This window comes from Camelus ferus, chromosome 32 (assembly GCF_009834535.1).
Source record: "Camelus ferus isolate YT-003-E chromosome 32, BCGSAC_Cfer_1.0, whole genome shotgun sequence".
Classification (NCBI taxonomy): Eukaryota; Metazoa; Chordata; class Mammalia; order Artiodactyla; family Camelidae; genus Camelus; species Camelus ferus.
In genome coordinates this window covers 7795703-7818312 of record NC_045727.1, presented here as the reverse complement: position 1 = coordinate 7818312, position 22610 = coordinate 7795703, and the positions used below count along the sequence as shown (strand labels likewise).

General features: G+C 50.4%; 1 protein-coding gene across 1 annotated transcript in view; it reads right to left on the bottom strand.

Moving 5' to 3' along the window:
* TESC (tescalcin) overlaps nt 1–18130 on the bottom strand; it is a 56494-nt gene extending 38364 nt beyond the window's left edge. The window contains 3 exon segments of the mRNA XM_032472238.1: nt 17734–17883; nt 17886–17997; nt 18083–18130. Of these exon segments, the coding sequence (XP_032328129.1) occupies nt 17734–17883; nt 17886–17997; nt 18083–18130 (310 nt within the window).
* Between the last annotated feature and the right edge of the window lie 4480 nt (nt 18131–22610).

Below are 22610 nucleotides of genomic sequence, written 5' to 3'. Positions count from 1 at the left end.
CTGCCGCTCTTCCTGGTAACGCAGCCAGGGTCATCAGCCTGCCCCCTTAGCTATGATACAATTACTACCATCAGCAGCTCCAGGGACAGGACACGCGCGAATCAGGTCATTTCTCCTTCCTCAGCACATTAAGGAGATCGCATTGGCTTGCCCGACTTCCTCCCCTCCCACTCCTGAAAACAGGCATTTCCCCTCGCCCCCAACGGAGAAAGGGGCTTCGTGTAGTCACATGTGAAGAGACAGAGGAGGAGCAAAGGGTTCAGGCTGGCGCCGGAAGTGATTTGGGAGACTTATAGTGAGAAGTGTACAGAGAACCTGGTAAAGAAAGGGAAGTGGAAGGAAAAGAAACTGAATGTTGACCACTGCTGCTGTGGATCATGTGTTTAGACTCCCCCATCGTTTCATTTTTTTTTTCTTCCAGTTTTACTGAAGTATAACTGGCATACAGGACTGTATCAATTTAAGGTGTACCGCATCATGATTTGACTCACACAGAGCATAAAATGGTGACCACAGGACGTTTAGTGAGCATCCCGCATCTCATATGCAAAATTAAACAGAAAAAAATTTTTTTCCTAGTGACGAGCACTGTTAGGATTTACTCTCTTAACAACTTTCACATACAACATCCTGCAGTATTAATTCTATTTATCATGTTGTACGTTACATCCCCAGTATTGACATAACTGGACGACTGTACCTTTTGAACGTCTTCATCCAATTCCCTCTCCTCCCACCCCTAATTGTTTTAGAAAACCTAAGTACAGTTTTGTTTTGTTTTGTTTTTTAATTACCATTTGGGGCAGGTGGGCCATGTCTCCCCCACAACTAAGCCTGGACCTGGTGGGTTCCACCCACACGTCAGTGCTGATTTTATGACATGCACAGTACTCAACACTTACAGGGACCTTCTCACTTCCCTCTCATAACCCTGTAAGTGAGTGGATACTTTCTTACTGTGTTTTGTCATTTGAAAAGCACAGCGTGGAGAGTGCTATGATCACACAACGGGTAGAGCGGGGATCTGACCCCAAGTCTGCGCACTCAAAAAGCTCACCCTTAACTGCTACACAGATCACCCTGTTTTCCTGGTGTTCAAGGCCCTCAGGCCTGTGCCTGGGGACTATACAGAGCGCAGGGAAAATGTTCCAAAACAGTGGCTGGGTTGGGGAATGGCTCTCTCCCCACCACCATCCCCTCAGCATTTCCCATCCCTCAAGCATCTTTCTCTTCCTGTTCCACAGGCAGCTCAATTCTGGGACCAACTTCATCTTACTTTTTTTTTAAAGCTTCAGGCTCAAGCTGTGATCTCCTCAAGAATCTGCAACTCAGAATTCTCAAGCCTCTCTAGATGCAGTTGCTGGCTAGAAAATACTCATTGTGACAACCAACCCGTCCCGAAGGCTTGCCCTGTGCTGGTGTTGCGGGGGGACGGGTGCCCGTCTCCACACATTAGCTCATCTGTTTCTCATGACACTCTGGGAGGAGAATGCATCCCCATTTTACAGATGTAGATACTGACACTCAGAAAAGTCAGGTAATCCCTGGGGACAATGACCACCTTTGGGGAGGAAAATACAGCCATTTACATCACGTGTACATTAGCAAGGACACGCACGTTCTCTGTGGTCTAGCCATTCCACTCTTCGGCATGGAGCCAACAGAAATGCACACCTGTCCTCATCAGAGGACGTGAAGAAGGATTTCACAGCAGGAAGATCTGAAGAAGCCTAAACTGGAAATTCCCCAAACGCCCTGCAATGGCATAGTAAAGTGTGTGGTAGACTCAACAAGGGAACAGTATACAGCAGTGAAAATGAACAAACAAGACGAACAATAACTTGGGTGAGTTTCAAAACGTAACAACAAGCAAAAGCAGCCAGGCACGAAAGAGCACACACGTTAGGATTCCATTTACATAAAACGGGCAAAACTCATCTATAGTACTGGAAGTCAGGAGAGAAAGGATACATACTACAGGATTCCATGAACATGACATTCTGGAAAAGCAAAATTCTGAAGACCATTAACAAGATCAGGGGTTACCAGGGGTTGAGGGGGCTGAGGGATGAGCTGGTGGCGCCCAGAGGATTTTTAGGGCAGTGAAACTGCTCCGTGTGATACTGTAATTACGGACACATGTCATTACACATTCCTCCAAACTCACAGAATGTAGGACACCCGGAGAGAACCCTAATGTGAACCACAGGTTCTGGGTGATGATGTGCCAGTGCAGGTCCATCAACGGTAACAAATGTCCCAATCTGGGGGGGAGGGTTGTTGACACTGGGGGAGGCTGTGCGTGTGTGGGGAACAGGGGTACATGAGTCATCTCGGTACCTTTCCTGAATTTTGCTGTTAACCTAAAACAGCTCAGAATAATAGTCTTAATTTTTTAAAAAAGTCAGGATAGCAGTTGCCCTTGATGCAGTAGTGATTTGAACGGGGCATGAGGGGGCTTCTGGGCACTGGGAATGTTTTATTTCTTGACCCAGCTGCAGGTTACACAGACGTGTTCTCAGAAAGTTTTTGGAACTCTATGTTTATGAGTGATGCATTTTTCTGTACGTGATCTCACGATAAAACATTTACCCAAGACATTCAGTAATTCTACTTAGAAAGGATTTATCTTGAAAGAATAAATCCAACAGGTACAGAAAGATGAATACATAAGTGTGTTCACTGTTGTGTTCTCCCTAATAGCTTAAAAACTGAACTCAACCTAAGTTCCCACCAAAAGCAGATTACGGGATATTTAGCCAATTAAAAGCAAAATGCTGCCTTTAAAAGTGACAGTTGTGTATTTAACGTGAACATACACTCCTGACATAACGTTGTCTGAAAACAGCATGCTATGAAAACAGCATGACTCCATGTTGGGAAGAAAACATCTAAATATACACAAATGTATATAAGTAATGAAAGAAAGTCAACTTGCTTTCCCAAAATAATAGCAATTATCTCTCAATACTGGGATTAGAGACTATGTTTGTTTTGCTTTGATTCATCTATATTTTCCAAATCTTCTCTAACATACAATGTGTATTTATTAGTCATGTAACGAATATTGTAAGCACACAATACAGTCCCATATGGGACAGCCGAGAGACTGCAAAACTATTGTTAATGATGAATCATTCACTGGCAAGCACTACGTCCTGGGGACATGTGTGCTTATTTTATCCTTTCCATGACCCTACAGCCGACAGACAGACTATTCCCATTTTACAGAAGAGCACACTGAGGCTCTGAGGGACAGGTAACTCGCTTAAGGTCACTCAACTTGAAAGAGGCAGACCCAGGATTTGAACTGTCTGGAGGAACGTGGGCGGTTTAGTTTTGTTTTGTTTTTTAACTGACACCCCACACTGTCTCCCTCTGGGTGATCAGATTAGACTGGCCAGTTAAGAGTTCCCAGCTCTGATCGATAGATTAAAAAAAAAAAATACACTGATCTGCTGCGAAATACTGATCAGAAATTGCAGCCAAAGACGTGCTCCTAAACCCCCTCTATGAAAGATGAGCACATTGTGCTCAGTGAAAGAGGCCAGTCACAAAGCCCACGCATTGTAAGATCCCATTTACGAGAAATTCAAACCCACAGAGACAGAAAGTAGACCAGTGGTTGCCTGGGGCTGGTGAAGGAGAGAGGGAATCACTGCTAATAGCTGTGGAGTTTCTTTGGGTGATTGGGGTGGGGGGAGAAAATGTTCTAAGATTAGATTGTTACACAACCCTGTGATTATACTAAAACCTGAGTACCCTTTAAAGGGGTGAAATGCAGGGTTTGTGAGTTGTATCTCAATAAAGACATTAGACATGGGAACACTGAGACTCGCCCAAGGTCACACAGATAGGACGAAGTGTATAAACCATCGCAGACCAGGTTTCTCTAATGAAGAGTCTCCAGCTAACTGCAACCCAAGTGCATGTATACACGACACACGTGCACTTCTCTGTCCTGCCTGACTGAAAGCAGAAAAGTGAGGACACCCGCCCCAACTCTGGTCCCCTTTTTGGCACCCAAATCCCCAAAGCCAAGAGCTCGCCCCTTAGCTAAGCTCCAGGCACCCGCAGCTCCACTCCCCGGGCCCCCCACAGGGTCTGTCCCTCGAGCACCTGATACACGTGTGCCTGTATCACACCCTGGAAGACCCTGTCTGTTGCTCCCCTCAAGGGTTCCCGAGATGGAAGCTTTCCCAGTTTCCCTGCTCCTCACTCTGAGCCCTCTCTCCAGGCCCCCGTGAGGTCACAGTTGCCAAGGGAACAAGAGGCAGAGACAACTCGGTGCCTGGCATTGCAATGTCGTTATTTTGGGTTTTAGATTTCAACCTGAGGGAAATGTACACCCTTCCACGGGGCTGGTGAGAGTTTAATCTGCCCAATTTTGGAGGGGGCGGGAGTGACCTGTCACTTTGTATCAAAAGCTTAAGCAAAAAAACATATGCCTGCCAGGTCCAATACAGAGCCACCAGCCACATGTGGCTACTAAGATGTGCCGAAGTGTAAAAAGCACACAGGCCTTCAAAGACTTAGTATGAAAAAAATACAGACTGTCTTAAAAATTTTGATACTAATTACGTGCTGAAATAATATTTTAGACATAACGGGTTAAATACAACATATTATTTAAATTGATTTCACCTGTTAACTTTTTTTTTTAATGTGGCTACTAGAAAATCTAGAATTATATTACACCTATAGCTTGTTGAAAATTTAGAATTGTTCCACCTCACAATATATTTGTACTGGGCAGTGCTTGGGATATGTGCTCTGAACCAGAAACTTGATTCCTAGGAGTGATTCCTGAGGAACAAAGACAAGTGTACAAAGATGAACAGGTAAGAGTAAACATCGTTGCCTGTTTGAAATGGTTAAAAAAAAAAAGGAGGGGGGGAATGGTGAGCCACGGGAAACTGATCAAATAAATCCTGCTGCATCCCGAAGGCAGAATACTCCACAGTCTTTAAAAAAAAAATTTTTTTTAAATATTGTGGGACACAGAAAACGTGTTCATGGAATATCATTACAAGGAAAAACCGACAGGCAATAAAGGTCTCGTTTATATGAAAGTTCACACGGATATGCATGTGCGTGCCCAGGAAAAATCAGGCAAGGGTTATGACCAAACAGTAAATCGTTCCAGATGGTAGAACGTCAGGACATTTCTCTCCTCCAGTTCTTTATTTTTGCTTATCCATCCTTTAACTTTTCTGCAATTAAGAGGGATTACTTGTGTAGTCTTATTTAAATTTCAGTTTTTCTTTTAACCTTGACGGCTTCATGAAAACTCAAATAGAAAATGCCTAAGTGTTGGTGAGACTGTGGAGAAACTGGAGCCCCCCCGCCCCAGACTGCTGGCGGGAATGCAAAATGGTGCAGCCGATGTGAAAAACAGCTTGGTGATTCCTCAATAAATTAAACATAGATTTACCACACACGATCCAGAAATTCTCCTCCTAAGTATATACCTGAGATAAATGAAAACATATGTCCACACAGACACCTGTAAGTGAATGTTCACAGCAGCACTACCCACAATAGCCAAAAGGCACAAACAACCCCAATGTCCATCGACAGGTAAATAGATTAAAAAATTAAGTGTTCTGTCCGTACAATGGACTAGTATGTGGCCGTAACAAATAGTGAAACACTGACACCTGCCACAACGTGGAGGAACCTTGAACACTGGTTGAGGGGAAGAAATCAGACACAAAAGGCCCCATCGTGTATGGTTCCCTTTACATGAAATGCCCAGAAGAGGCAAATCTGCAGACATAGCAAGTGGACTAGCGGCTGCCGGGGGCTGGGGTAGGGGGAGAGGGGGACTGCTAATGGATACGGGGCCAGTGTGCAGCCCTGCTCTGCGGAGCAAGGGGCCACTGGGGGAAGGAGAGTCGCACAGACTAGACGGTCAGAGACGACACTCAGGAAGGAGGGCAGGAGGAGACCAGGGGCAGAGATACAGGCCCCCAAACCCCTGCAAGGTCCAGCCTCCCTCGCGTGGCTCAGGAGGAAATGGAACATCTGTGCTCACCCACTGCGGGGTGGTCAGGACTATCTGGGCCTGTGTTCCCCGGGACCCAAGTCTAGGGGTGAGGGGCATAAGAAATAGGAGTTGCTCCTTGCTTCCAGATTCTGTGCTGCTCTCAGGGGCCTGGGGGCCTGAGAGACTCCCTCGTGGTGCACCTGTGTCAGCTTAGCCCCCTGACCGGTGCCCCTGCTGCACATTAAGAGATATTGACTGAGCGCCTCTGGTTTGCTGGGCACCTGCCAGATGCCAGAGATGCAGACACAAATTGCAGAGCCCTCACCTCACTGGGATCCAAGATCCTAAGTGCGGTGTCCTCTTGCCAAGGAGCACCAAGGTGGGAGCGAGGCTTCCAGTCCACGGGGATCAGGTGGGAGGCAATGCCCAGTGGGATCCCAGAGGCTGGGGGCCAGACGGGGGAGGCAGGGCTGGTAGAACTCAGGGAGCCCCAAGCCCTTCAGCACAGCTGGAAGGCAGACCAGGAACAGGGGTGCAGGCGGGGCACACATGTCAGGCTAATTCAGACTTCACCCTGAGTTTTCAGAGGATGCTAAGCCGTGGAATAAGATCCCATGTGCCTGGCACAGCATGGAGGGTGGATGCAGACAGTGGGCCTGGGTACCCACTGAGAGGCTGGCAGATGTAGTGGTCCAGGTAGGGAAGGGCATCCAAAACACAGCTGGGAGAAATAAAGGCGGCTGAGAACATGCTGGCTGCTTCCTCCAGGGGCGCCCCAGAGCCACCATGCCTCCCTGCACCCCATTTTCCCCAGCAGTGCCAGCCTGGATGCAGGCACTGAGACACCAACTGGCATCACTGGGGAGATCTTGGTGGCTTCTGAGGCCGCCCAAAGCTCTCCTGCTTGCTGCATCCCAACAGACTGGCCAGGACTCAGTCCAGGCATCAGCCAAAGCCCTGGACCACAGAGGGGCACCAGGCCAGACAGAAAGGTGAGCTGACCACATCCAGCCAAGAGCTGTTGGTTCAACCCCCAGCCTCCTAAACCGCCTCCAGGAGGCTGTTACTTCCTCCACCGTAATACAGAGTATTATAATAATAGCACCGCCGACGCGAGGCTGTTCATACCACAAAAAACAATCAAAATCACATACACAACACTGCAAGAACACTGAAATGTGGGAATACCCAAACGTCCACCCAAACGCAGGTGAGCAAAATGCGGTATCTCCACACAACCGAATAAATTCCACCTTGAGACGGAATGAAGTACTGACATCTGCTACAACCTGGATGAACCTTGAAAACATGATGTTAAGTGAAGGAGGCCAGCCACGGGAGGCCACGACTGTATGAAGCACCCACAGTAAGCAAATCCACAGAGATAGAAAGTAGATTAGTGTTTGGTTGCCAGGGGCTGCAAGGTGGACGATTAAAGTGACTGCTGACGGGCGTGAAGTCTGTTTCTGGGGTGACGAAGATGTTCTGGAATAGACCGGGGATGTTGGCACTGCATTGTGAACGCACTTAATACCGTTGACCTGTATGCTTTAAAATGGCTAAGGTGGTAAAGTTTCTGTGATTTGAATTTTGCAACAGTAGAAAAAAAAAAATCACATACACATTCAGCACTGGACCTGGCAGGGGGAGCAGGAGACATCAGAGCTGTCATGATTGTGACTATCACGCCCCCCCAAACAATAATCTCATGGTACCTACTCAGCTCTTCAGCCGGCTCCAGGCTCCCAGGGGAGTGGGAACTGGCTGTGTGCCACCTGGGGCTCCAGCCAAAGCAATGACTAATCCCAGCCCAAGGAGGGAGGCGGGGAGGGCAGAGGGACCGGCCTCACATGCCTGGGGCACACAAGATGCTTCACAGTGCTGGACGCTCTGCTCCTCCCCTCCACCTGCCTTCCCCTTAGAAGCCACATCGTGCTCAGCGTGGACACATCACAGACCATGCCTGGCTGCTGGGAATCTCACCTAAACTGAAGATGCACTGGGGTGCACTTGGCCTTGAGAAAGAAGTTACTGAACCCAATTCTGTTCTCAGAAGCAGAATCAGCAACAAGAAGATTCACTGCCTGTGTTCCACCTGCACCTTCAAACACTTGCAAACTTTCACCTGCTTAGTAAGGAATTCCCGGGAGGGGTGGCCCTGGCCCATGCCAGCCTGGGGACGTGGGTAGTGAGCATTTCATTAGGATGTCCAGGGGTTTTCCTGCACAGAATGCATCCTCCAGTTCTCAGGACCAGAGATGAAGCAGGGACAGAGCGAGGTGATGCGACTTTAGGGATTCTCCTCTTGTGAGCAAAGAGAACTCAGACAGCTGTCAGAGTGGGTGAGCATGACTCTCAAAATCACACAGACTGTCCCTGCTCATCCACACTCACGTTCTGACGGCTGCACTCTGCTCCTTCCCATTTGCCTCGGAGCACCACGGGTCAGCACCTACTCAGAGGAAGCCAGGTGTTTGACACACTTGTCTTGCTGAGTCCTCATACCAGTGCTGGCCTCTCTGGGTGGTTATCATGCCCATTTTACAGATAGGGAAACAGTCTCAGAGAGGTGAAGTCACTTGCTGATAAGAGCAGCAGACCTGGGATTTGAACCCCGGGTCTGTGACTCCGTGTTCTCCTGCCTGTTTGCTATGCTGTCTGCCAAAATGGAGAAGTGGCTGGGATGCTGAATACACATCATTTATGTCACTAAAGAGACAAAGATGTCTCCACTTTAATAAAAAAAAAAAAAAGGCTGAAGACAAGGAGAAAAAAGCAAGCTAATCAGTGGAGATTTGGAGAGGGGAACCCTTTCAGAGCCTCTGAGGAACTGGTTTTCACATCCTTCCAGAAGTATCTTCAAGCTCTAGATTTACAGAAAGTACGAGGGCTTGTTATGGGAGGCCATTTAGGTAAAGCACTCCAGTTCCTGCCACTAGGAGCTAACACAGACTCTCCATCCCACTACAAACCCATAAAGCATTGGATCAAATTAGAAAAACGTTTAAGATACCACTAAGCTAGAAAGAGAAATCCCCAGGTGCCAGAGGCAAGGAGGGGACTCAGACCCAGCAGGCGAGGTCCCCCAGGGCTGCCAGGATGGTTCCAGGCTCTAACAGCTAAGAATGGGGGGCTTCTAGCCCACTGAGTGACAGCAGTGGCCTTGGGTCCATAGGGGTGAGACGCTCCTGTGAAAAGCCAGAGCATAAATGGTTGCCCCTCCATATAAGGTGGGACAGAAAACCACCTCCGGCCCCACTGGCCCAGAGAGTCAACAAGGAAACTGACTCTGCTGCAGAGGGGCAGGGAGCAGAGGAGACGGGTAGGACTCACGATGAATCAAAACTCCAGACCTGTGCCATGCATGAGTCAAAATCCCAAACCTCGGTGGTACAGGAAATCCAAATTGAGGAATTAATGTAAAAAATGTTTCTAGACCAGAGAAAACCCTAAGGTACCCAGAACAATAAATGCAAAGCACCGTGCAAGGCACTTCTATAACCCTGGGTCCAGGGCACATGGCACTGTCATGGGGGAGGTACTTCAGCTAAGCCCATCTCCACTTGGTCTGGCTTCAGCCTGAATCTGGAGATGAAGATAGTTCAAAGAATGTGAAAAACCAGGGGGAGATAGTCCAGTCGAAGATGAGCTCATAATCAAAAATGAAACCGCACAAGCAAATGAACTGCCATGTGGGAGAATCAGTAGACACAATTAATACATGGAATGGCATCCCAGGAAGGCAAGACAGCAGAGATTATACAGTAAGGCTCAAACTATTACAAATAAAGTAAGAATCATGCTCCATTACAAAAGCAGTGAATTTAAAACCATATGGAACTTACAAAATGTTTTTTAAAAGTCACTGGAATTTAAAAAACTAAGGTGGGTTAAAGCAGCAAAGCTGTAGTCGCTAAAGAGAGAGTTAGTAAACCAGAAGACAGACCTAAGGAAATGATTCAGAATACAGCACAGAGAAACAGAAAGAAAGAAAATATGAAAGAAAGTGAAGAGGCACTCAGGACAGAATGACATGGTCCAACATTTTTCTAATAGGAATTACCGAGGAAGAAGAGAAAGGGAGGGATAATATTTCCATGATGGAAGACATGAGTTATTTTTAGAAAGAAACAGCATGAAACAGTCCCAGGCAAGATAAATCAAATCCACACCTAGACAAAGCATGGCAAAAACCACCACCAACTAAATTTTTTAAACAGAGGGGGAAAAGCAGATTTCTACAAAGAAATATCACCGAGACAAAAGCGCTGACATTTTCAACAGCAAAAAGAGACCAAAAACACAGTGCTGAGAGAAAACAAGCAGCAACCTCAAATTTTATACCTAGCCAAATGGTCACTCCTGTACGCTGGCAAAATAAAGGCATTTTCAGACAAAGATGGCAACTCGCAGAGACTTGTTGAAGAAAAAGTTTTGGAAAAGTGTGTTATATAAGAAGAAAACTCAATCTATAAGAAAGAACAGTTGTAAGATTTAATAGAGTCTGCATAAAACAATAATAAAACCAATATGTAGGTTTCAAAAAATACTGGAGTGATACTAATTAAAGCATGCTAAGGTCCCTGATCACTGCACAAGGGCAAGATGATGGGTAACTTGAGATATGTCAAAAATGGTATGAATTACTGAAGGAAGTTACAGAATGCCTTAAAAAGGAGGTATGTGGCCAGCTTCTGAAAGGTTTACGATCAAAATGATTAGCACCTGCCAACAATGTCTGAATACCTATGATGTGTAAAGAGCTTTACTCACATTCTCATTTAATCTTCACAGCAGCCCAGGGACACATTCCCATTTCACAGATGAGGAAAACTGAGACTCAGGGAGGCAAAGTTTCTTGCTTAGACAGTACCAGGCAGTGCTGTCATTCGAACCCATATCTGTCTGCTGGTAAAAGCTGAGGTGGTGGGAAGCTAGTCTGTGCCCAAGGGGGACTCTGAGGTCTCAGAGAGGCAGGTGAGGACAAGGGAAGCCACCAGAACTACCAGGTGAGGGAGGCCTGGGAAGTGCTGGGCGCTCACCCGGGGTTCTCTGATCCCTGGGACTCTGGCATGGGTGCTCCGAGGACGGGAGGGAACCCGCCTTTTCTTTCCATCACTCTGTGACTCAGCCACACCAATCGTGTCGATGTCTCCTGCCTGGCCACCTGCCCTCCCTCCCAGAGGCACCTGGGCCCTGGGACCTGACTGCTCCCTCTTATCTCCCAGGGAGCTGTGCCGAGAACAGAAGGCGCACTCTGACAGCCTGCCCGTCCACAAAGGTCACACTGCTGGGACAACCAAGGACCTTTTTGTCCTCTCACTGAAGGTGGTGGCCACCACCACTGGTGGAAATCACCCACTTGGCCTTCTGGTTTTATGAATTAATAACAAAGCTGGAGCCGGCAACAGGATGAACAGAAGGAACAGGGTGCCAGGCTCCTCCCTGTCACCTTGTCCAGCCTCCCCAGCCTGGGAAAAGGAGGCCCTGCCTTATCTTTCCAAAGCCGTGGGCGCTTCTAGGCTGAAAAAAACCTTATTCCCCCGGCTTGAGATAACGGCTTTTGAAGTGCTTTGCAAAGGTAGAGAAGCATCTTATCAACACACGAGGTATTATGCCTGTAAGACTGGGCCATACGGCGTTATCTGAGCAGTGATTAAATTCCGCGCTGCATTCGGGGACCATTAACTTGCACAAAAAAAATACCCTGTCAGGGTGGGGGTGGGAGAGGTGAGAAAGAAAGATGCATAAGGGATCTAATTACTCCTAATCCTGGGAGCTGGGAAGTCTCGGAGTGGATTGCCAATTGCTTTCATGCAGAGGAAACACAAATTCTTCTGAAACAGAAGCCATGCAGTAAGACCCAGGAAACGGGTGGCAGGGGGGGTGTCACATTCCTGCCTCTTCTTAGCACTCCCCATGCCCCTCATGCTGCGCACCAGCAAGTCTGCCCGCCCCAGCAGGGGGTAGCTCACGGTTCTAGAACTTTCCACATCTGCCAGAGTCGATCCTATCTGCCTCGAGGTCCGATTTTTCCCTTGCCAGCTGATCACACACGCGTGTGGAACACTGTTAACGAGGCTGTGAGGCAGCAGGCAGCCTCTCCCAGGTAACAGACGCTGGGACTCTTACCGTCTCGGTCTGTATTAAGTCACGTGGGAGGGGCAGCTTTTTACACGCGAGAAAGCAGCAACCATTAAAAGGCCTGGTTTTGGATCTGGGGGCCACACACAGCATCTCAGTGACCCTGAGTGGTCACTTGCACATCTAAGCCTCAGTTTCCTCATCTGTAAAGTGGTCAACAAGTGTCCCACGGGGCTCTTACAAGGATTAGAAGATGAGTGATGTCAGAAAGAGCAGCTGTCACCTCAGTCACAGCCCAAGGCTATCTGGTCAACCAGCCCACTTGCAAAGGGGCAGACGAGCAGCGCAGAGGCCCACGGCCTGGACCAGGAGTCTCAGTGAGGTCGCGCAGGGCAAGCCCGATGATCGCCAGCCTCCAGCCCTTGCTCTGCAGCTACTGCTAACGTGGGATGACCGGGCCAGCTGAACAGAGTACACAGTGTCCATGCGGGCTGGGGCAGGAGGTGGTTTTGGGAGCCCAGGAGTTCGGTTCACCTGCTACCCAGCCTTTTCCTGCACATTTCCACACTGTGAGCACCCAGGGAGGTGGGCAGGGGTCTGGACACCCCACCTGAACAAGGCAGAAAATGTTCCGGAGGCTGGGGACACTTGGGCCTCCCTCCCATGGCCTTAACAACTGTCCTGCCCTGAGGACTCGGTCCTGCAGGGCCTCAGAGACATGTTCGTCCCTCCCCTAGTAGGAAGCCACCATTATTCATTTTTCTAATAATTTAAGTGCCTTTATTATCGTTTTCTTATTGAGGTCTGATTTACATACGATGGAATACACCTTCCCTGCTTTGAGAGCCTCACAAAGGCTGGGAGTCCATGTCTCCCAGAGCCACATGGACACAGTTCTGTACCCCCACTTTATGGGGTTCAGAGACTCCCCAAGGACCCCAGGTTAAAACTGTGGTCCACCCCAGAGGAACTGGAAAGGGAGCCAGGTAGGTTTTGTTGGCCCTTGAGCTTAACAAGCCTTGGTGACAACAGGCAGAGTTCATTGGTACCGGCCGACACTTACCCCTCAAGGCTGAGCTTCTGGATGGCAGGGGAGGTGTCTGGTGTACCTGGGTATCCAGGGCCTGGAGCACAGTGGGAACGTGGCACATGGTGAAGGGGCCGAGGCCGTGGTCTGGAGCCTCTTGAAGACTCTATAACCGAGGAGTACTGCCCAGTGGAGAGATTCCAGTGGCAAACACAGGGCCACCCCCACAAGTCAGCCTGGGCCACACAGGCCTCCCCCATCTCTGGTTCCCCCAACAAAGGATGAGCTCCAGGGGTTAGACCAGGAATTGGTAGCCTGTGGCTTTGGGCCATATCATACCATCTCTTGAGCCTCGATGTCCTTGTCTAGAGAATAGGAAAGCCACCGTGTTCCTGGGAGGATTCCATGAGCACTGCGGAGAAACCACAGAGCTCAGCCCACGGTCTGGCAGATGACGGGTGCCCCGTTAACATTAGCCCTCACCATCACGAGGCCTGAACTCTCGATCTGGGAGACTGTTTTTTCTTCTTCCTTCTAGCTGCTTCTTGGCAACAACATAGACATGCCTGTGAGCTGTTTTGGAGCCTGAAGGAAAAAAAAAAGACCTCTCCACCTTTCCCAGAATCCTCCTCTTATTTCCTTTCCAACTCCAGGAGCAGACACGGAATCGGGGGGACGGGAAGCGAGGCCCCCTCCAGGCCAGCTCAAGGTGGCAACGGGGAATGCACTCTGGTGAGTGACTCCTAAGGAGCCACTCTTCCTGTCCAGGTCCCAGGTCACACCTAGGGACACACACTAGGCTTGACTCCATTCCCGCCAGGGAGGAAGGCCAGCTCACCCCTCAAACAAGCAGCCAGGATGCTTTCGATTGGGTTCTTAATAGGAATTGTAACAATCTAAGCAGTCAGCTTTCTGGGCGCAGAAGAGATGTCTGAGAATACTTGTTTAATGTTTTCAATCAATCAAGAAGGCTCTCACAGGCGAGGAGAGGTGGGTGTGCAGACCTGAGGATGCCCTGCGTGGGCGAGCTGGCTGGGGCTGGCGTGGCCAGCTGGTGGGGTGGCACTAGGTTTTATACCAGACACACGTTCTGAGGCAATACTCCTTGGGTGATAAAATCCACAGGGCCTTCACCCCTTCAACGTGTACCTCTTGTGCGCCAAGCAAGCAGCACACGCTGAGTATAAAGCTGAACAAGATATCCTCCCCGCTCTCAGGGAGCTCTGAGCTTTGAGGGGGTGGCAGATGACAAACCTGACAATTATAACGCGGTGTAATGCCTGCTATTATGGGAGGGAAGGCAGGGGCTGTGGGAGGGCTGAGGACGGGCATCTAACCCACAAAAGGTTGCAGGGAGGGTAGCTAGGGATGGCTGTGTGGAAGGGAACGACAGCTAAGCAGAGCCCTAAACGATGAAGAGCATGGGTTTCATAAAGAGACAAGGCAAAGAGGAAACGCTAGTGATCTTACACTGGGTGGAGGTTACCGAAGTATTTGCCTTATGCAACCACCGAACTTTGTAAAATGGAAAGAGTGCTCCAGGCACGGGAACAGACTGTGCAAAGGCCTGGAGGTGAGAAAAATACATGGGCAGGCTCTTCCTACCCCTTCTGAGTTCCTAGAAATCTAAGAGGCAACAAAATACAGTGAAAGCATAGTGGTGGCAGCAGGACAGTGAACTTGGGGATCCTGGGACTCCCCGACTCCGCTGCTCATGAGCCATGGGATGGCAGGCTAGTTGCTTTACCCCTCTGAGCCTCAGTTTCCTTATTTGTAAAATGGCCATCGTACCACCTTCCCGGGAGGATTATGATGAGGATTCCATGGGAGTGCATACAAAGAGGCCAGGCTGATTATTCACATCAGGGACCATCTTGGGCACAGCCGATTCTCCGGCGCCCTGGTCACAGGTTCCTCCCCCTTCTCAGAGATGCTTCCTGGGGGTTCTTATACGAACACTCCACTCAGCCTGCAGGATCCTGGGAGCGTGGACATTCCCATACCAAGTCAAACACTGTGGTACATACATACATCATCTGGTTGAATCTATACTGCCACCTCAGGATACAGACAGGGGCACCAACGCTCAAAGAGGTAGAATGACTTGCTTAAGGTCATACAGCTGTGAAGAAGTGGTCCCAAGACTTAACTCTTACCTGTGGCTCAGAGTGACCAGGACCCATAAATGTATTTAGGGCATGGCCAGTAATGCTAAACACTCATGCTTGTTTTAAACACCTTATGTGTATTCACTCACTCAATTCTTCCCAACAACTCCGAGGAAGGTGCCGCCTCTAGCCCCAGGTCAGAACGGATGCAAGTGAGGCGTGTATGACCTATACGTGACTTGCCCAACAAGACCCTTTAAATCAGGCTTCCACCCAAAGCTGAGCCCTGACTATGCCTGTGTCCTCATCTCATATAAATCTCCTTCACTGTCCTCAACTTGTTCCTGCCAAAGGACCTTTGCATTTGATGTGTCCTCTCTCTGCACCAAATACACTTCCCACAGGTCTTCACACACGTGGCTCCTCATTTAGGTCTGTTCCATTCTCACCTCCTCCAAGAAGCCCTCCTGGTCTACCCCTAAAGAAATGTTTCCTTGCCCCTCTCCTAACTTTCATGTTACCAGATTATATCTTGTTCACAGAGCTTGACACCTATGGGTTGATTTATTTATACCATGTGTCTCTCTGAGCCTGAAACGGTAAAAGTGCTCAGACTGCGCCAACCCCTTCACACGACTAGGGGAACTTTCCACCCACTTAAAGCTCAGACAACAGAAAGCATTCATCTTCTACACTAGTCTGACCTCAGAACCCCTTCCCTGACCTCCTCCTGTCTCCCCTCCCACTTTGGGATGTGAAAGTCATCATTCCTGGGGGAGGCTGGACCCTGGAAACTGACAAGATTCCCAGCATGCTCTGCAGCCCTGTCACCTGTCAAACCCACAACCAGACGGAATTCCGCTAGACTGCTCCAAGTGGGGACTGAAAAACAGTGGCCAGGGGCCAGCCCACCTTTCCTGCAGAGATCCCAGCTACAGAGAACCCCACTTCTACCCATCCAGATTCAAGGCAGCCAGAGGGCACTCGATAAACAACAAAACAGGGAAAACCCAAGAAAGTCAGGTGAAGGGAATTCTATCTCCTCTCTTACATTAGCCTTGGGGTTGAACTAGACTTTATAAAACTTTTGAAGAAGTAAAATAGTCACATATGGTTCAAAGTGAAAATATAAAAAAGTTTACAGTGAAAAACTCACTCCCCCTTCATCCCTTCTACCAAATCCCCCAACAAGTATTCATTATTCTTACTTCCTTGATGCAAATAAGTTACTTATTCCCCCTCTTAAAAAAAAAAAAAAAGGTTCCATATTATACATACTGCACCACACCTTTATTTTCTCCAGTTGCAGATAATTCCATATTTGTACACAAGGTGTCTACATACATATGTGTGTGTATGCATGTATACACACACCAGTTATTAAGGGCTTTCTGTAATTTTCACCTGACTCTCCTGGAAAGAGGTGTTTGAGGATAAGGAGGGGTCGTTTTTCAACCCATGGAGAAATGGCTGGGCCAACCCCTGCCGGTGATCAACTATGGATGCTGGTTGTCTGCACTAAACTCAAAGCAGGCACCAGGAGCCAGCTCCTTCCTAGAAATAACATCTGCATCCCATTTCTTGAGCATTTATCTACCAGATACTAGCAGAAATCCCATTCCAGAGAGAAGGAAACCAAGCCTCAGAGAAGTAAAGTGACTAATCCGAGGTCACACAGCCAGGAAGTGGAGCTGGCATAGTTCACACCCGGTCTTCCCATAGCCAGTCAGTTTGCCCACTCCCCTGGACTCTCGAGGTCTTCAGTCCACATCCCCCTTTACAGCCCGCAAAAGAACCGGGCACCCCGAGGTCAGGGCCCAGTGTCAAGTTCCCAGCCGCGCTGAGCTTGGGCGAACAGGCGCTTCCGCCATTACTTCCCTGCGGGGCGCGCAGACTCTGCGGGTCCCGGGAGTCCGGGTGAGCTCGAGGAAGGTCGCCGGGCTCCGGCAAAGGGCTCTGCGGGCGCTGCCTCGCTTAAAACTCCCAGCCACCCGAGGAGGGGGACCCTTTTGAACCCATTTTACAGACGGGAGAACGAAAGGAGGCGCAGAGATCTGCTCACCCGCCGGGAAGCGCCAGAGCCGCGCTCCCACCTCGCGCCCGTCTTCAAAACTTTCCTCCTCCTGCGCATCGTGAATCCTAACGACTTTCAGGTGCGGGGCGCGCACACCTGCTGTGCATCCCTGAGCCCTCTTTCTCCCGGGCCCAGGCGTCTGCTCCGCCCCGGGCAGGGAAGCCCGGACCCTGCTCCCTCCCCCGTCCAGTCCCCAGGACCCAGGCTTCCCAGCCAACTCCGAGAGCGCTGAGCGACCGCGGCACTTACTCAGCATCGCCGCAGCCTGCAAAGTGGCTGGCGGGGACCCATTTGAAGGAGGGGGTGACTGAGGAGCAGAGAGAGCCAGCTACTAGCCCAAGGTCACACAGCGCGGCGGCGCGAAGCCGAGTGGGCGGCTGTGGGCTGGGAGCCCCCAGCGCCAGCGGTGGGTAGTCCCTACCCCTGTCCCAGTGCCCCGCGGGATACTCACACCCGGTCTTGCCCACGAGCTCCCGCACCTCCTCGGACGCGGAGTGGGAAGCGCCCATGGTGCCCGCGGCGGGCGCCCCGGGACGCTCGTCGCTCCCAGGCCCCGGGCTGGCGTCGGCTGCGCAGCGGCCGGTCCGGCCTCGGGTCCAACGCGAGTCGGGACGCCGGGGAAGGACCTGAGCAGCGGGTTCCGCGTGGGGCGCGAGCTCGGCCTCTTATATCGGCGGAGGGCGGCGCGCCACGGTCCTAGCGCGCGCCGGTTTCGCTCACCGCGGGGAGGGGGAGCGCCCCGCCCCCGGCCGGAAACCGCGGGGAGTGGGTGGGGAGGGGAAGGAGAATGCCGAGCCCACCGTCCAGGTTCCCCAGCCCCCGCAGCTACGGTAGTGCTCCGGGTACATCACCCCTTCCGCACCCCTACTGGTTCTGGGAAGAAGCAGGTGTGAGCAGAGCTGGGATGTAGGTAGGAGGGGTGAGACCCCAGGGAGGTTCCATGCCCAGCCCACCCTGGCTCCACCTCACATCCTCCCAGATCTCAGGAGGGAAATTCCCTGGCGACAGTGGAGGACAGCGAGCATTAATTAGCTCTATGGTGAACAGCAATAAAGATAATATAATAATAATCTAACTTGAATGCGCACTGGGGACTTTGCTTGGCTTCTTCCAGGAAAGCCAACTCTGATGAAGTGGACACCCCCACGTGCCAGACTGGCCCATCCCAGCTGCACAGCCTAGTTGCTTAGAGTGGGTGCAGTCTCAAATTTGAGGCTCAGAGAGCTCCTCTGGGGATTCTGATTCAAGCAGGACCCAGAAGGCGGCATTTCAAACTGCTAGAGAGAATGCAATTCTCCTCCGAGTTTTGCCTTAAACTGGCTGAAGGAGTTGGGTTCTGTAGCCAGGCTGTGTGACCCTGGCCAGTCCTGCCACCTGTCTAACCATGATTCCTTCTCCATAAAATGGGGATAATAATGAGATATCCATCAAAAGGGCCTGGCCTGGCACACAGCACAAGAAGACACTGGAATCATGTCTACTTTACAAGAGAGGAACTGATTCTCAAAAAAGTCACACAGCCAGGGCAGAAATTCAAAGTCAACACTGTCCATATCTCAAGCCCGGACCACTGTGCTGCACAGTGCTTGGTGACGTGGCCATCCAGGGTTGGCATACATTCAGGGTCTGTCCTGGGTGCCAGGCTCTGTAATAGTGCTGGGTGGGGGCTTTGGTGTCCACGGAGACTCGGGCGGGCCCACCTACATCTGCTTCATAGGGTACTGGGGAGGGGGTGCTGAGAACCAAACAGGCTGCAGATCACAGGCCTGGGCTGAGGGTCACAGCTCTTTCCAGGGGCTGGGGTGCCATTCAGAGCCACCAGGAGGCTCCTGAAACGTGCCAGAGCAGCAGAGTCAGCCCCCCCTCCTGGTTGAAAACCCAGCTCCCCCTCACCCTCTGTCGGGGCAGCACCTGGGATGTGCATTTGCGGAGCTTGCTAGGGCAGTGCTGAGACCCAGCCAAGCTGGGGAAATGTTGGCTGTGGGGCACTGGCTGTTCCAAGCAAACTGGAGAGCCGGCTGGGGGACTGCATTTCGGGTCAGAAGGAATCCAGAAACCAGACTGGCCTCTGGGTCAGAACAGGGGATCCCAGGGCCTCTTGGGAATTACCTACGATGGCTGGACACAACCTTGTTTTGACTTAAAATATCTGTTCCTGGAATTTTATTATATTAAATTATCCAAGGATTAAACAATGGGGCTTTCTGCTGCAGAGGGAGAAAATGACTGCCTTTCCTCCCTCTTGGCATGGTTACTCTCAGAGCTGGTACAGTGCAGGTGGCGGGGTCTGCAGGGGAGGGGGAGCCCTAGGACAGTGCCCTGGGGCAGTGAGGGAGCACATGGCTTTACTCTACCTGCCCCTCCCCCCAGTGATCACTTAGAGACCCCAGAGTATGGGGTGAAGGAAAGTGGTCTTTACCCCATCAATTCTCTACACAGTCAACTTCATCTCAAGCCCCATTGGCCGCTGTCAGCCCGTAGACAAGCCCTGGTGTTTGTCCCTTCAGCTCGGCACTGCCCTCCCCTTCCTCTTTCCTTGGCCCGGGCTCTTCAGATCTTAGGATAAACATCACCTCCTTGAAGAGCCCTTCTCAGGGCCCCCATTCACTTTCCTGAATCTGCTGCCAAACCAGCCACCTTCGCCAGCCAGCGGAAGCTGGAAGGCTGGGGTGTGATGACCACGGGGAGTTTCCTCCTGATGGCAGGACTTGGAGGAATAATCTAGAGCTCCTTGGGGCAGCAGCAAGGCCCAGTGTGCAGGCTGGCTTGCTCATTCATTTATTTACTGCACACTTATCCAGGGCCTGCTGGGTCCAGGGGCCTGCCTGGGTCCTGGAGCCACAACCAGGAATAACCAGGACCCAGACTTCTACTCTTAAGAAAGTTCTGGAAGAGTGGGAGACAGACACACAGGAGGTGACAGTGCAGCAGGGTGGATGAGGGCCCACAGACATCAGGAATGTTCGAGCCAGAATGGCCCCTGGAGACACTCTGTGAGCCCCTAAGCCAAGCTTTGGGGAGTTCATGATCGTCCCCAGCTATGGTTCTGCAGGGACATGCCAAAGGCAAATACCGGGTGGTTCTGAGACAATCTGTGAGGTTCGGGGTCCCTGTGGTCACCCACCCCCTGCCTGGGCTTTGCCTCCCCCTCCAGTGGTGGTGCACGCCCACAGCTGGGCTCTCGCCACACAGAGCCGGCTACCGCCTGTGCCAGGACGCCAGAGCTTTAATTCAATCCTACTGATGGCGTCAGAGCACAGGGAGGTCTGGAGCGTTGCGTGGGGTCTGGCTGGGCTGATTGGATCTGTTGTCTGGGGCCCTGGAAGAAGAGGCACCCTGTGTGGTGATCTTTATCCTCCCCCTCATGCAGCGTGACCTTAGGAGAGGTAGGAAACACTTCAGTCACCAGGCAACTGCCTTTCTTCTCCCCGAGGAGCTGATTAAAAACAGTGGCTGCAGTGAGAATGGCTGATACCTGTGAGGCCACAAAGGGCAGCTGAGCCTGGAGACAGCGAGGATGGTCTTCACGTGTGGAAGGGACGCAGGCTACTGAATCGTGCTTGGGCAAGTGACTTCACCTCCTCAGGCCTCAGTTTCCCATCTGTAAAATGGGAATAATCATGTTGACTTCTTCATGATGCTTATGATGGTTAAACATGGATTCGTATATGTAAAGTGCTTAAAACAGTGCCTGAGATAGTAAGTGCTACCCTGTGGTCGGCAGATAAACAGTCTCCGAGACAGCAGAAGGAAAGCTCTACCCTGCGACATTACTGATTTCCTGTTTCCCTGGTGTAAATATTCCCACCATGGTCAATTTCAAGTTACCAGTAACTGAACAATGGGCTTGCAAAATTCCTGGATGTTTGACAGTTTGTTCTTGCAAGCTGGTCTCAGACAAAGCACGCTGTTATACGCTGTTACACTGTTATTATTATTCATATGTTCATTCATTAATTCATTCATTCACTACTGAGTGCCAGAAATTCACACACTACAGTGAGATAAGTCAGTCTCTCTCTTCAGAGTCTGGGAGGAAAGAGATAGGAACACACCATCACTGATGGGTACACTAGTGGGTACCGGCTGCTGCAGGAGCCTGGAGAAGGGGCACCCAATACATGCCTGTTTCATTAATGGGAAAACCAAGGCATTCGGAATGGGTGGTAAACCAGAATCCGAGTGCCGATAGGAAGTTGTGTAAATGGCGGTTCCTAAAATTCACCTGTACTGCTCTCCTGTCCCTCTTAATCACTTAGGTTGGAGGGACTCCCAAGGCTTGGCAATGTTCTGGGTGTAACAAGGCACTTTTCTTAATTTGGGGGCCACTGACCCTAAAAAATGTTACCAGGACTCCAAGTGCCATCTTGCTTGGCCTTTGACTTAGAAACGCCAGACCTTAATCATTTCAAACAAGTAAGGATTAGTGGTGCTCTAGTAAAATATGTCCAGGGAGGGAAACCCCAGAACCGTCTACACCAGGGTCTCGACTGTGAAGTGGTTTTTCCCTCAAGCTCATCCAAAGTCCTTCTGCTGATCTCATAGGTCTTGGTTTCTTGGTTTTAGTGTGCATGGAATCAGAGAAGAATCAGCCCCAATTTGCATTTTGAATTTAAAGTTGTCCTTTTGGTAATCTTCTAAGCAATCCCTTCTCACCCGAGGCACCCTGACCTTTGAAGCTAACTTTGGGCAACAGTGCACTGTAGGAGATGGATTCAGATCTGAGTTGCATCTTGGCTGTATGACTCCCTGGGTTGTGTGGCCTTGGGTTGGTTCCTTTGCCACTCTGAACCTCAATGTCCTCATCTGTATAATGGGTCCACAACCCCATCTTTGGAGAGAGGACTCAGCAAATGTGAAATGGCTGGCATCTCCACTCCACCCCCTACTTCCGGTCTTGGGAGAGTGATCTCTGCAAGGGGGTCTTAGAAGAGTTGTTTCCTGCTCTTCATTTTCTGAGAGCTTTAAATTCCACCCTGAGTGGGAAAATCATAACCTCTCCATGGTCAGGGACAAGGGTCCTTCTCAGTGTTCAACTTCCCCAGATCCGTCAGCTTCCAGTGAGGAGCCGCTTGAGCAGCACTTCAACCCAGGGGCTGCACTTCTGCGGCTGCCCCCAGCATCTCCTCAACCCAGACCACAGAGGGATGCAGCTCCACGGGAGGGAGCACTGACCGCCTAAAAATAGGAGCTCTTTGGGGGAGGGCAGCTTGAGCATGTTTTTCTATTATTTATGTAATTCTAAATAGTGCCTTATTACTGGAACTTGCAGGGGGCAGATGGAAGCTTGTCCCTGGATGGGCTTCAAACTCTGCCTTGTTGTCCAAG